This window comes from Prunus persica, chromosome G3, assembly GCF_000346465.2.
Source record: "Prunus persica cultivar Lovell chromosome G3, Prunus_persica_NCBIv2, whole genome shotgun sequence".
In the NCBI taxonomy this organism is placed as follows: domain Eukaryota; kingdom Viridiplantae; phylum Streptophyta; class Magnoliopsida; order Rosales; family Rosaceae; genus Prunus; species Prunus persica.
In genome coordinates this window covers 14,696,053-14,712,056 of record NC_034011.1, presented here as the reverse complement: position 1 = coordinate 14,712,056, position 16,004 = coordinate 14,696,053, and the positions used below count along the sequence as shown (strand labels likewise).

At 35.9% G+C, this 16,004-nt stretch overlaps 1 protein-coding gene across 2 annotated transcripts; it reads right to left on the bottom strand.

Moving 5' to 3' along the window:
* On the bottom strand, positions 465–11,813 carry LOC18766000. Of its 2 annotated transcripts, none has more exons than XM_020560523.1 (15): positions 11,183–11,813; positions 10,087–10,159; positions 7,752–7,879; positions 6,906–7,021; positions 6,731–6,791; positions 5,929–5,974; positions 5,770–5,847; positions 4,927–5,084; positions 4,778–4,837; positions 4,543–4,636; positions 3,518–3,685; positions 2,244–2,572; positions 1,462–1,578; positions 1,221–1,383; positions 465–827 (listed from the first exon to the last, which is right to left on the bottom strand). In XM_020560523.1, exons 1-14 carry the CDS (start codon positions 11,360–11,362, stop codon positions 1,282–1,284), a joined length of 1,710 nt encoding a protein of 569 aa, XP_020416112.1. In that variant the 5' UTR covers positions 11,363–11,813; the 3' UTR covers positions 465–827; positions 1,221–1,281. The 2 variants fall into 2 exon arrangements, with proteins under 2 accessions (XP_020416112.1, XP_007198952.2); XM_007198890.2 differs by having other exon boundaries at positions 5,929–5,995; positions 11,183–11,606.

Genomic DNA, 16,004 nt, shown 5'->3' with positions numbered 1-16,004 from the left:
AGAATGATAAGCCTATTCCTTAGCCTTGGCAAGCAAATATGCAAATAATGCTTGGCTTCCTGAATTCAACAAGACGGGTTGTTTACCAGCCCGAACGACTAAATCTCAAGCTCTGGGAACAAGCCACATTATGAACTAAATTCAGCTTATCATAAGTTAGTGCAGGCGACGTCTAGAGGAGAGAATATTGTGCAGGGCCGTTCGTGCCGAATCAACTATCAAGTTAAGGGTTTTTTTTTATAGTCAAGGTAACAAACAGGATTAACCATAGAGGAAAGGAAACTGTCAATGAGAAAGAACTCAATTCATCACAATTTGGCTCTAGCTCAATCTTACTCCAAGCTGACCTAAGATTCAATCGAGTTAGGGGCTTATCAGAATTCTATAACAAGCATTGCCTCAGTATTTGTAGGTTCATAAACCTTGCATCTTAGGGCTTACCGGGATTTTATAACAAGCATATGTAAGTTCATCAACATCCTTGTCGCTTATGAATGTGAAGATGCACAAAACATATATGTCGTACAAACAGCTTCAAAGCCGATGCCATTTTTTCTTTTTTCCTTTTAACCATGATTGAAGACAATTACTCATCTTTCAACCTACTTCTAAAAATGAAAACGTGCAGAGGGAACCAACTATTGATGGGATTAATAAGGATTTGCACCTATGGAATTGCTTACTAAGATATACATTATACAACAGTGCAAAAAAAAATTATTGGCTAGAGTTGGCCGTTGCAGAATCAGTTACAGTTTGGAATTTGATTTGAGTCTGACCCTTCTTCTGAAGGTGCACTCAAGCTGATTATGGATTCAATACCCAACCTGAAATGGAATACAGAGAGGCAGATTCAGAATTTATGAAATATTACATCATCATTTGGAAACTGGTGGGAATAGTTCATCAAAAGCCAAAAAACCCAGTGAATAAATTTGCAGAAAGTATGAATACACGTTGAACATTATTTTGGGAAAGAGATGTGTGGAACTAAAAAATCATTCAACAAAAAGAATATTTAAGATGAAAAGGGCATCTTATGGTCGTTGAATTATTAAAAATTCACGTTACTAGATATCTTCAAATCACATGGGAAAATCCATGCAACAATTGGTATGTAAAGAATTAGCCTCTTATAAATTAAGAAAATCGTTGGAGCAGTCAACCCCTAAAAACTCATATTTATACTGAAGTGCTTGCATGCTATCAAGTGAATTTACCAAGATTAGTGAGTTGGGCGATGTCAGTTGATCCTATACGTGATATAGACAGAGTGATGGATCAGGCTGGTGGCAGTGGACGCCGACAAGTTGGGCACTCCATCTTTATATCCATCCACCTTTGTAAACAACCTGAATGAAAGAAATGGTCGCATGGTGTCACCTGCAAGTGAAATAGGATATTAGATCAAGTACGTATGTCTAGGAAGTTGTTACCATATAAAATATCCCAACACTGTACCATGCAATCATTTGAACGCTGCGTGAGATCAACTGCAGTCATGCAAATGACACAGTCTGTTGTGTGATGTGTATCCTGATCGTACCTTCTAAAGTAGCTATATTTTTCAGGTAGAATCTGCAAACCATCAAACAGAAATGATATGTAAAAGTGACTTTGTCAAGGTAAAATAGCAATTACACTTCCACAAGGAAACCTTGTTGCAATAACTGCACCTCAACGAAAGACAATTTAAGTTTAAAATATATATATATATATATATATAATATATAAGGCTATTGTTGTATTCAAACAGCCCTTGCAAACTTCAAATATCTTTGGAAAGAGCAGCAGAGAATCATACATGTGCACCTCTATAAACACATGCACTGATATAGAAAGAATGCCAAGGTGTGCTACAAGCTGACATAAAGTATATTATTTTCAAAATACAAAAGAAATTCAAAACTTAATACAAAATTTGTGTGTTAATAACGGATAGTCTACAGATCTTCAAGATGAAAATTCAAAAATAATTTAGTGACAATTCTTTTTGTAATCATATGTTAATATTCTTATGTGATAACAAGTTAACAACCATGCAACTGCAAGAAGAAATTTGCATTATAGTCCAAAAGAATAAATCTGCTCCTAGCTTGTGGAAGTTCCACAACATGTTAACCATATAATTAACATTCCTTATCAATGCAGCAATTAGCTTGTGCGTGTCATTATGACATAAAAAAGGATGTGAACAAGAATGAATTTCTACGAAAATATAGATGACAAGAGTTGCATCAAACCTGACGAGGAATGAACCACCGAGAGCCAAGATAGTGCTGAAGAAGAAGAATTGATGCTTGCAGTCCAATAAATACACCCAAACAAATACACCAGCTCTTGTCGGGCTCAATACGCATGAAGTTGTTAGGGCAACCAAATATGTATAACGGGATTGCAAGCCGAGTAACAGTCATGCCTAAGATGTAATGAGGATGCAATGGTTTCCTCGAATCACGAATAACATTGGTGATTATTTGTGGTATCCAAAATGAGTACATAAGGAGAAGAATAGGTCTCAGGAAGTTATGGAACTCATACATGAACAGAATGCCTCCCAAAAGGATCCCATCTGCAAAATAGTTATACAGTTAGATAAAGCCTGAAGTTTGAAACAAAGAATCATATAATATGATTATTTCAGTCAACAGTTTAAACCTAAAATGGAAATCAGCGAACACACATCAAGCATAGTGGATATCAATTCCATCTACGATCTATTTTTCTCCATCATGATACCCAAGATTAAGGATGATAACCATGTCATTAGGTATATCAATTTAGATAGTATTTGTTCTAACTACATCAGTATCTCAGAGAACTGCATTGATACATTGGATGATAACGACATCATTAGGTATATCAAGTTAGATAGTATTAGTTCTAACTACATCAGTATCTCAGAGAACTGCATTGATACATTGAAAGAAATTTTGATCAGTTCATGAAGAACATCTTCAAGATGCATGGAGCTTGAGGGACTGTTTGCACATCTCCAAAGTCAACCCACTCATAGCCTAGGTTGATAATTGTTTCTTGCCATTAAATTAGTCAAGTTTATGAACCATTACATATTTCTTGAAATAACAAGAGATTTTATGAAAACCCTCACCCAATTTTCTTCCAGTCTCTTTTGGATGGAAAATTTCAACCTTATTATACTGGGTAAATGTTACCAAACAACTTATCAAACGGCCTTAGAAAATCAGTTAATAAGGGTGTAAATAACCCTAAACCCTAAACCCTAACATTATTCAGCTAAAAGAAAAAACTGATTTTAAGTGATCTGACAGTTGTGTGACATTTTTTTCTTTCGAACTTTTGTTTTAAGCTACATACTTCTTCCTAGAGAATATAGAGAGATTTACTTCAAAAATTGGATATTAATGGATATGTAGAACCCATCTGTATGTGTGCATAATTCCCAATAAATGCTATTAACTCAAAAGTTAAACCATAAGTCGATGACGTGGCATTCCAGATGAAAACAAAGCATACATTCCAGAATAGCACTTACAGAAACGGCTATATAAAACTGAAAGCTCACGCCTCATTGTCTCCCAACCTTCTCCACTATTTGTCGGCCTACTAGCTTTCCATATAGCAAGAAGATATCTCATCTCAAATATTGAGAAGACAACAAACTTGAAAAAAGCGGCAGTCGCAAAAGCATTAAATAAGGATTCTGTATGAACAAGAAATAAGGCAAAAAGGCACAGTTAATAGGGAGAAACAGGAAATTAAGGTTTCAAAAGGACCATCCAATAGGTGAAATTTAAAGTGTCATGAATACATGAGATGACCATAAAGGTTGCACAAAGTATTAAATATCCTACCCCACCATCCTGAATAATAACACTAGAAAAAAAAATACAGAATGGTTAATAGTATCAGAAGGATATGCAAAAATGTTCTAATTCCTGACTCTGTCATGTACTCTCCCTTGGGGTCTTGAGAAAAATTTATTTACGTGAAATTTTGAACTTTGCAGTGCAATTTTAAAGTGCACATCAGGTATTTATGCCCTTCAGAAATCTAGTTTCCAAAAGCTACTATAAATGAGTGAATTAACCCTTCAAAGTATCCAAAACGCTACTTCTTAGCTATCTGTATCCGAATGGCAACTGAGTACCTTAGATGATTACAACAACTTCACCTTTTGTAGTAAGTATAATTACAACAGCTTCATTGCAACTGTCGTACCAGAGTTACCTGGTTTGCCCATATCCCTTATGACACCTGATCCCAATCGCACAATTCCAAAGAGTGTGTTCAGGACCCAGTTGGATAAGATGATGAAGTGTGGCAGGAATAGGAAGATGGTTACCAATCTGGTTGAGGAGTGGTGTGGGTTTGGGTTTGGTGTGAGTCAGATCAGTAAGATCCAAGGAAGAAGATGAGAGGTTGAAATTGAATAGCCCCAAGACTCGTTGAGAAGTGAATACACCGAGCCAGGTAGTATTATGTCTTACAACTATATTAAAACTTCTAAGATTGGAAACATTTACAAACAAGCTGATAATGATAAATCACTAAACTTACCAACAAGTATCCCTGCGGTCAAATGTAGAAGGCAAAGATAAGCATCCATGATAGCCTGTTGGCCAATCATTAGAATTGAAACTTTGGCAGCACCCTGCAAAAGGCCACTGTGATTACTTCTGTCAAGTAAGAAAACCGAAATGATAAATACCGTACTTATAATACTAATGACAGCATGTATTACTAAAATCCATATTTTTTCTTTCTGAAAGTATGTTTAGACAAAAATTCTTACCGACTGAGTGTTGCTATGTTCCATTTGGCGAATTAAGAGAAGAACTTGGAGAAAGGAGACCTGAGGAAATACGTTAAGGAATACTCCTACACAAAAATGGCATATAACATTGAAATCAACCTGAAAGACTGCTGATGAATAAAGGATACAAAGGTGACCATCAAGGTATAGTTCACTGCTTTGTTGTAGTACACCTCAACGTTGACAGAAGTAGCATTTAGTACCAAGGGTGAGAAGCAATCTCCATCATCATCCACTGCAGGACTCTCCATCAATGCTTCTATGTGGTAACGATCACGATCACCATCTAATGGAAGATATGTAGCCAATTAGTAATAAGTATGGAATTTTCAAAACAAGATAAGAATCAGAAGATGGACATACACGACGATCATAGTTAATTACATACTCTCCATTTGGCAAGCAGGATAGGATCGGATTAGACTAGAAGGATTGGATTATTTTTAGCATGTTTACTTACTCGGAATGGGTATTGGCTCCCCCTGTGTTTAACACATGGGTAAATTATTCCAATTATTGGCATCCCATGCGCTTACTAACACATGAGGAATAAAAATTATGTGGGCTCCACATTAAAATCCATAATCCAATACCTGAAAAACCAGGAACTAGATTGATTAGGGTAGTTGATCCTGTACCCATTCCTTCTCTCCCCTATTCTTGAATTCCCCGATTCATGATTCCCCCATTCCAAGTAAGTAAACATGTCATCATTGGGATGGATCAGATCTAGCCTTTCACTTGAGATGTGTTTAGATATGGGGACGGGGGAGAGGGGAAATTCCATAAGACATGCAATTTTATGCAAAGTAGCTTCTCAATTATCCAAAACTAAATTATTTCTTATCAAGTTGCCAAGAAGTGTGTAAGTACATTTTGCAGATACTGTATTTTTTAAAGTTCTCAGAAAAGGATGGTAAGGAAGCACATAAAGGAAAGAAAGAATCCATACGCTGAGAAAACTCAAATACCATTATGTGGGGATGAGACACGTGAAATTTGGCCCGCAATTTCTATATTACAATGTTTCTCCATTTCATAAATTGGAGCTGCAGTAAGAGCAAATGAAATTAATATAACATCATAAAAGCAATATGAAGGTGAGTTCATAGCAGAGTAGGATAAATTACAATGCCTTTTCCTCCATATCTTATCTCGAGGAGAATCTTGGAAAACCTGGGAAGAGAAAACTCCAAGCTGTTCAAAGAAATTATGCATGTAGCATGTGAGAACTCAAAACCCTCTTCAGTAGAAGTATCATGTATATCATACCGAAATCTAAACTAGTGTAATTAATGGTAGCAGTCTTGGAACATGAAACCAAACCCAGGTGAAACATTCACTGCTTCTTTGCTTTACAATATCTCTTTTGGCAATTAGTATATGAATTACCATTTAATGAATCTAGTGAAACATTTTATATTATGAATATATTAATTAAGGACAGCAGATCAAAATAACCCCAAGTTAAATCTAGTGCACTAAATTATTTGAAACACAAATTTGAATTTAAGCAATAAATAAAAATGGATTGATAGTGGAGAGCTTAGAGAATAGAGGAGTGTGGCCATGTGGGGGATCTAAAATTCAAAGAAAGATACACTAGAATTAGGAAAATAAGATGGGACTCAACTGGATTCGGGAAGGCTGATAGAATAGGGCTTTTCTAAGCGTGTCATGTAATAAAGCTCATCAATTAGTTTTTTTTCCAAGGAAAAAAAAATTTTAAGCTTGAGTACAACTCCCCAGGGGCACCATGTACCTCCACCCCTGCCTCTGGCATTCCGGATGACAAAATTCAACATAAATGTAAACTAACAAGATATGACTAAGCACAGCAAGCGAGCACCATGACACAATGCATCATAAGATGACAGAAAATCATGTAGAGTTATTAGCCTGCGTAACAATGAGCAGAACAAAAGATGCTACCATATGATACGGATTTGACAACATATAATCTTCTTCTTGACTGGACTCTCCCTCTTTTCCACTGCCAAATGAAAGAGAATATGTATAACGGAAAAATTTAATTTCAAACCAGGAGCAAACAACGAAATCAACAAAGAGGAGACAAACTTTGATTAAGAAAAACCATGAAAATTACCTGTTAGCTACCATTCGAAGTTGTCTAAACGGCCATATAAATACACCTTCCACCTTGATTTGAACACCACCAACATTGTGTTCATTGTCGAACACATCATGGAAAATAATTACACCCTGTTGTCAGCCAACAGAAGAAACAGAAATTATTTATTAAAAACCTATGATAATAACTCGAAAAAACAATGCGAAAAACAAATACTAAGAATAAACATCTAGAGGAAGAGTGCTATCAATTGTATATCCTACAATTGAAGATGTTCCCAGGAACTACATCTAAATTAAATACTTGATGGCTTCAATATATCTATTAACTCATAAGGCAATGTAAAGCAGGTCATCAAGCTCAACAAGAAATGATAAAGTCCACATAAAGACTGAATCACAAATCAATAGCCACACTTGCTAAATCAAGTTAACGCTACAAAAACATTTGACTGCTTAAATCATGGAGAACATGTCCCATGAGGAGAAAATTTAACCAGGTTAAAAAAGAATCATGAGGCATTGCTGCATTGGCCTGTCCACAAGAGAAGGGCCCTCCTAGGTTCATGCCATTAGTGTACATGGAATCATCTGACTTTTAAATTTTGCATACACATACATTTATACAGAACTAAGTTCATTCATACATCAGACAAAAACCTCACCCACCCATCACCTGCATGCGGTATGTATAGATGTCAAACTCATCAACAAACAGATAACATGGCGTCTTGCAAATATCATTCATAACAACGGGGACCTTTATCGATAAGCACCTTTTATCTCATGGACGAACGCATGCTATTTACCACTTGCAGACATTATTTTGATATGACCGTCATTAAGGGTTCAAACTGCTCACCTGCACGTAATGTACGCCAGTTATTTTTGTTTGCGTGCTAACTAATTCGATGATAGAGTTGCCGTCGGATTTTCTAAAATCCGGAAATCTGGAAGAGCTATTTGCAGAATCAGGAAACTTCCAAGTCCCTGCAACTCACATGTAAAGAACACATCTAATCAGGTCAAGACAGAAACACCTGGCCAATGAATGGATTTTAAATTGAAATTTTGAATTTAGGCTCCATTAATGTATAAAGTTAAAGTGCTTGAATATAATGTTAACATTGCAGAAAAAGTGTGCACCTATGTGGGAGGAAAGAGAAAGAATACAAGCAGAAAAGATTCACTGTAGTAATAGTTAATTATTTAAAATTTTATATTGAATCCAATCATTTCGAATTTATTTCAAAGACATTTGATAGTATTTTGAATGATATTTCCTAAACAATGTAAACTTATTAAAACTCAAATCCATTCGTTTAAATCTCTCATCCAAACGTAGCATTATAGTGTATTCAACAATTTAAGTCAGTTGATGACATTGCGCTACTTGTAGCATGGCAAAAAATTCAGAAAGTTTAATCATAATTCCATTTCTTCACGTAAAGTGAACCATAAGATGCAAGCACCTATCAGGCAAGTATAACGAATTGAAAAATTAAGTGTTCATCCCAATGCATGTGACAAGTACATATCTCTATGCTTCATGTGACAGGCAATTTTAAGGACTCATTCAAATATGTTTTCTCTGCGACTGGGGGTGAAATCAAGTAAGTCTAAGAAAATATTATATCTTCTTGCATCTTCAATTAATTAAGTTTTGTTTGTTTATCACTGTTCCCAAAAAGCTTAAGCTGTTAGTATGTGGAACAATCATTTTAAACTCTTAACAGTCCCCCTCAAATGTGGGAGCCTCCTCCACGACTGGGACACATGGAATTCAATGTAATTTGGGAGGTTGCAGTTGCAAATATCATAACTCAAGATCTTCTGCTCTGATATAATGGAAAGTTTGTTGGCTTATCATTGTTCTCAAAACCTCAAATTGTTAGGATGTGGAACAACAATTACTTGTACTTGAACACAACTAAGGGGTTAATGTATAAACTTACTGCAATCCAAAGTATCGAAAATATAAAATTTCTCACAACCTTCTATGTAAAACTTTATCAAAACATCCATGATTTTGATTGGTATATACAACCTTTTAAGAAAACTAAAACCGATAACATAAGTAATTGTGAAGTTTTTCCAAACGTTGTTATTTTAAAATCTTTATTAAGAAAGCACCAATGGGAAGCATTATCTACAAAATCGTATACCTATTAGATGCTAACAATTGCATTGAGGGTTAAAGAATAGACAAAGGCATTAAATCTGTACCTTCAAACATATAACCAATAAGATCTTAGTTATTGAGTATTAGAAACCCTTAAATTTTTCTGACCAGCACAGTAAGTGATGTAGGATATGGGTGAATTGAGAATTTAGGTAGTAGCAGAAGCAAAACAATGAAAAACAGAAAATAGAACGAACAAGGATAGGTCTGGAATCCCTCCAAGGGTTTGGCTTCACACCAAGTAGTCCCCAATCTCTGGAAAATAAACTTTTCTTTATATCTCAACAACTCAACTCCCATAATGAATTACATAGAAGGTGTATTTATAATAATCTAACCCTAGAGTGAAAAGGAAAATTAAACTTATTCTACGTAAGAAATCCTAATCCAAATAAAATAGGAAACTTAGAAATCCTACTGAAATCTGGAAAAACTAAAAATCCTACTAAAATCTGGAAAACTTAGAGAACAAGTTAGAAACTAATCGCGGGAATACAAAATTGCCAGATTTAAAGACCAAATTAAATGATTTCCTCTTCCATCTCTTTCTTTTGTAAACCCTAATGGGTTTGACAAAGATGTCCTCATCAGTAAGGCTACAACTTGGGCGGGCAGAACCTAACTAAACAAATGCCAAAAGAAAGTAATAGCCAGCTAGGGCAAGGTTTGTTAACGTGTTGACATCAATTAATATCATTTTATCCATGCATGCTTCTATCTATCTCTCAAGTGAGTTTGAAGCCATTTGAATCAACCAAGTTTTAAGTTATCAAATAGTTTATCGAAGTCCATAAAAATTCCCCTTCAGGAATCATGTATATTCATAATAGCATGGTTAAAGCTACACAATCCCCTAAATTCTACGACTTCCACCCAATTACCCCAGCAATGAGCTTCATAATACAAAATTCTACGACCAGAGTAACAAGAATATCTTATGATTCAGTTAGTAATCAACAACTTTTGAGCAAGGAATGGCCGCAATAAGATCGTACAAAAATATAAAGTGACAAACCTCTGTAAGTTCCTGTTATGTTCCACGTAGAAAATGGACCCAAATCACTTTCATCCTTTCTTACAAATAGCCACTGCAAACAGACAAATGAGGAATTTAATTGGTTTCCTCCATTTTATGACATGAAAAAAATAATTAAAAAAAATTGGTCATAAACATGATGAGATTACTTCAGAAAAAGATACTGTAAATGTCTGCAGGTGCTGTAATTGAAAAAATTTATCGGTTAGCAGTAAACAACAAACTAAGCCTTTACGTGATTGAATCTTTCCTTTATTTTTCCTGTGGTTACAGATTTAATGAATGTACAAAAATGAAATTGCAAACTTAAACCTCAAGAATCAATACAAATAATAGAATAATACGCGTGAGAGAGAGTAAGCCAAACCTAAACACGTTATCTTTGGGCTACCAAAATCGTGTACAAATTATTTTCACTAGAAATAGAATGGAGTTTGTAAGATGCACAGATGAGCTTTATGCTGCCTAAAAATGAACTCTACCACGGAAGTAACCAGCAAACAGAGATGATTTCGTATTTCTCCTTGTTCAAATAACTTAAGTACTAATGGGTGGCTAAATCAACATTCAAATTATATGATACCAACCTACGTAACATAGTTTCAACTGCAGTTAAGTGAGGTAGCTGGATTCACAAAACAGAAGACAACAATAGATTTATGTAAAACTCACTATATCCAACTAAACTAACTTTGAATCATGATAGGCAGTAGAACTCAGAATTTTCCACTAAATAACTCAGAACCATGACTTATTAATCAGCTGGCATTTGAGCCAACTTCATAACAAGGTTCAGAACATGACCCTTTACGTTTTCTAGCAAGTATGTAGAACTTCTAACACCACTATTGAGCTCCTCCATTAACCTCATGACCTTTGATATTGCAATTATCATCGTATCTCCATCATTCCCATCAAAATTCACACACATAGCAGCACTTAGCAGATCAAAATCACATTTCCACATTGAAATTCAGAGTCTTTACCCTAAAACATCATACATTTCAATCACAAACAACCAAATACAACCAAATTAAGCACAAAAACAAAAAGAACCAAAAATTCTAATACCAACCTCATCACCCCACGAGCGAGCCCTTTCCCGCAAGGGTCTGAGACCCGCCACCGGCTGAAAAAGCACCAAAGCTACACACAACCAGAATGCAACCCAGTATAGAAACCTCAACTTCCTTCTCTGAGACCACAAAAACCCCAAAATTTTCACGACCCCCATATCCAAACTCAAGCAACCCATTCGAGAAATTCAACTCCGAATCTTCCCCACCAAGCCTCTTTGTTGGAAATGCAAGCGAAAGCGAGAAATCAAAGAGAATAGGAGAAAAGCCATTGGAGTACAGAGCTTAAGAGAGAAGGGTTGCTTCAATTAGAGTCAAACATAGGAACTACCAGCCGATCAAACAGAGAAAGAGAAAGCTCAACGACTAATTGACCTCTTAAGCAACAAAACTAATAACAACGGCAACAACAAAAGAGGACCTGAACAATTCTTTTTGGGTATTGATTTATAAAATAGTACAACTAATTATAATTAATTAATTAATTAATTAATAATAATTATGGGTTGGAGGTTAAGAGAGAAGGGTTTGAGAGCTTATGACAAAAGAAGCCGCGGGTGGTGTTTGTGTTTATGTTTTTGTGTGGAAATGGTGGTTGACATGTCCACTGGTTTTCTCGGTTTTGTGCTCTGGTTTTTGGTAAATGCAGGTCAGAGAGGGGAGGGCTTCGTGTGGGGAAGGTTGGCGTACGCGCCAAGAAGCACGTGGTCCTCACGCCTCAATTGAACCAAATTGGATTTTGATTTTCATACTTAACTTTTGTTTTTTCTGCACCCTTCGTCTTGTTTCTATCCCCAGATCGTTCGGTTGAAGAAATTTAAAAATGTGTAGGGATTCATAAATACAGAGTTTAAAATAATAAAAATTAATGTTCTATAGTTTGTAAAGTTTTTTATTAGAATAATGGATTTAAAATACGTAATTTAATCTTTATTTATGAAGTTATATTTTTTTAAACTCCTCCAAATTTCTATTTTTAAAAAAAATCCAAATACGATAATTAATTCATGTCAATTTACAAATTTAGACTTTTGTCAAAATTCTAAGTTTAATTCACATTTTACGTCATTTTAGAATTTTATGTAATTTTTAATTTCGTCATCCAAACGGAGGATAATTTTTTTTTTAAAAAAAAAATTACAAATAGAAACCACGAAGGCACGTAGACCCAAACAAGTCGAAAAAGAAAGGAACCGAACAATTCAAAGGCAAGCCCGACTCCCACAGCTTAGAAGGGCTGATCCCATGACCCAAATTTACAACGGCATCCACCGTGAAATTCGCCTCGTGATAGATATAATTGAAGGACAAATCTCCACAATGCTTTTGTGTCGGTTGGCAACATTTCTAATAAACAATAATAATAAATTATTTATTAGAGCATATATGTTCAGTAAGATAAAATAAAACAAATTAAAAATTATATAAAATCGAGGAAGGCGGAAGGATGTTTCGATACCCTCCTGACCCCTCTCTTCAATACCCAGCAACTAACCACCAAACCACCAAGACACCACCTTGTGTTATACTTGGATAATAAATCTAAGGCATTATACCCTCTCTTAATTCCTCCTAAACTGCGCCGCACCCCTCTCACTCACTCACTCTCTCTGGTCGACTAATACACTCTTCAGTCGGCGCCTGTCTCTTGAGGCCCCTAGCATCTTCTTCGCACTGCCAAACCCAAGCCAATCAAATCCACATCCAGGTTTTCCATTTGAAAATAAACGGCAGCTCCTGTCTCTCTCTCCTCCATGGCTCGTGTCTCTTCTTCCTCCTCTCTCCTTCTATGAGATTTTATGTTCTTCCTTTCTCTCTCTCACTTACTGAGACACAAGTCTTTTTTTTTCCTCTTATGAGACTGCATTTGCACCACTGTAACAGATACGACTGCCTCCTCTTCTTGACTGCATTTGCTGCTCCATTAAAGTTTACATATTGAAAAACTGAGAATCCCGAGCATAAAATAAGCAGAGAAAGCAAGAGAGAATGAAGCTGGACGTGAACATGTCGAGATACCTCTCCAAAGAGGATTTTAAGGGTTCTGACCGCCGTGGGAATGGGAATGAGAAATGTAAAAGCCTCTACTTAAATTTAAAGTTTTTCCCTGTTAAATTTATATATGTTTGATTTTATTTTTATCCCCAAAATCTCCCTAGGCTACAGCCCAGTATAACTCTAAGCGTAGTTTCAGCCCATGCTTTTTAGCTTGCTTTTTGAGCATTTCCAGCAAAGGGCCCAAGGGGGGAGGGAGTGGGGCGCAATCCCAATTTTTCTTTTCCAGCAGCAAAGATCTGCCGGGGCAAGATGTGGGGCCCAGGAAACTGGGCTGACCCGAGGAGGAGGCTGGCCCGAGCTCCAGCCCGAGGGTAAATGATGACGTCAGCGCCAATGTTAAAAAAAATTTGACGCGCCCGCACAGTCCCCCAACGGCACTCTTCCACGTGGCGCACTTCTGAGCGCTCCGATTCAATTTTTCCAACAATCCAACGGCAGCCATTTTTTTCCGAATAAAAAAATCGAACCCGCACCCCCCAACGGCTCTCTTCCACGTGGCTCCTTCTGGGCTCTCCGATCTGCTTTTTCCAGAAATCCAATGGTAGTCAATTTTTTTCCAAATAAAAAAATGAAAAAAAATCGAAAAAAATTTTAAAAAATACCCAAAAAATACTGAATTTTTTTCTACAAATACCAACCAATACTCTTCACTTTTAACACCAACTCCTCATACATTTTCTTCTCCTTCTACTATTATTCACTTTCTACTCAATATTTTTTCACTTTCAAGTTATTTTTTTCTCTATCATATTATGGGTTCTTCTAATGAAACCGGAGGGGCATGGAGCATGATGGAAGATGTTAGCTTGTGTGAGGCTTGGCTCCGAGTTAGTCATTGTCCCGTAACGGGCAATGAGATTAAATTCTGTCATATGTGGAAAAAAATTCGTTAGGAATTTTGTGATAGGGTAATTGGTTCGACTCGTACGGATCAAGCATTATCTAGTAGGTGGAAAATTCTTAACAAAGAGTTGGGGAAATGGAGAGATGCATTGATAAAAGCTATGGACAACCATAGAAGCGGGGAAAACCTTAGCAGTGAGGTAAATTATTTGTAATTTTTGTTTATTAATTTCTATGTCATATTAAATTTTATTTAAATGTTTCTTGCAATTTATATATGTTGTTAATATTTCTTGTATTTCCAATACTAATATGATGTTTCTTGCAATATTTATATTTTGTTTTGCATTTCTAATAAATTGTTAAAGTTTCTTGCGTTTCCATTATTTTTTTTTTAATACTTGTTGCATTGCCAATATTTTTTAAAGTTTCTTGTATTGCCATTTTTTTTTTATACTTGTTGCATTGCCAATAATTTTTAAAGTTTCTTGTATTGCCAATTTTTTTTTTTATACTTGTTGCATTGCCAATATTTTTTAAAGTTTCTTGTATTGCCATTTTTTTTTTATACTTGTTGCATTGCCAGTATTTTTTTAAGTTTCTTACATTTCCATTTTTTTTTTATTGATTATGCAAGCACAAATGTTTTTTTGTGCTACTTGGGGGGAGGGGGGGGGGGCAAAAAAAGTTTCAACCATACCCTATGTTGGGAGGTGGTGAAGAATTGTATGAGATTCCAAATTATTCCAACAGGTCCGACGGTAGTCTTGAACGAGACGCCACTCCATGAGACACCGGCATCGGATTCACCTATGGATTCCTCGATGAGTTAAGACTCGCCTATTGAAAAGGAGCCTAGGCCTATTGGGAGGAAGGCGGCGAAGGCGAAGAGAGGGAGTAGTTCTACCAAGAATGCATCTAAATTTTTGGAGGAACTTTCAAAGATGCAAGCCATGAGAATTGAAATGGACATGAAACAACAAGAGCACGATAGGGCAATTGATGTAGAATATGCAAAAGAAAGGGAGTATGTACGCCAAGAAAAGATTGAAAAAAAGGATCGGGAAACCATGGCCATGGATACAAGCCATATATCCCCTGAAACAAAACAATTTTGGAAGCTAGAACGAAGGGATGTTATGAGACGAAGACTTTTTCGTGACGATGGACCTAGCAACACGGATTGGTTAAATGATCAAAACCATTAAGTTAGTTTGCTTGCCTTTCATTTCATTGTACCATTAAGTTAGTTTGCTTGCCTTTCATTTCATTGTACCATTAAGTTAGTTTGCTTGTCTTTCATTCCATTGTATTTTTTGTTTTGTTTCAAAAATTAGTGGTAATTCATGTATTTTATTTTATGAGTTGTATTGATTTTCTTTTAGTGAATAAAGAAAATATTCAACAAAATTCCTTTTTATTCAAAACATTCCATACATAAAAAGCAAACACAACCAAAGCATAAAAAATAATCAAACCACAACTAAAGCATAAAAAAAAAATAAAGCATAACTAAAAATACAACATAAACATAATACATTAAAAAAAACATCTTCACTTCACTTCATTCACCTTCATTGCCTTTCACCGCTCACAAATACTCCATCAAGTCAACTTGACGGTGTTCATGAATATACGACGATTGCATCTCCGTGTAGCGCTCAATCATACGAGGCAAGAAACTACCGTCTCTAACCAAAGGATCATGCTGCACTGGTTCTCCATTTGGCCCCATGAATTTTTCATAAATTCGTGTTAAGGCCGTGTTCATGGGATCCGGTTCATACACTTCATCAGCATCATAATCATACTCGTCTTCCACAATCATATTGTGGAGGATGATACAAGTCATCATTATACTCCTAAGCACCTCCTCGTCAAATAGACGCGCCGTACCCCTGATAATAGCCCACCGGGCTT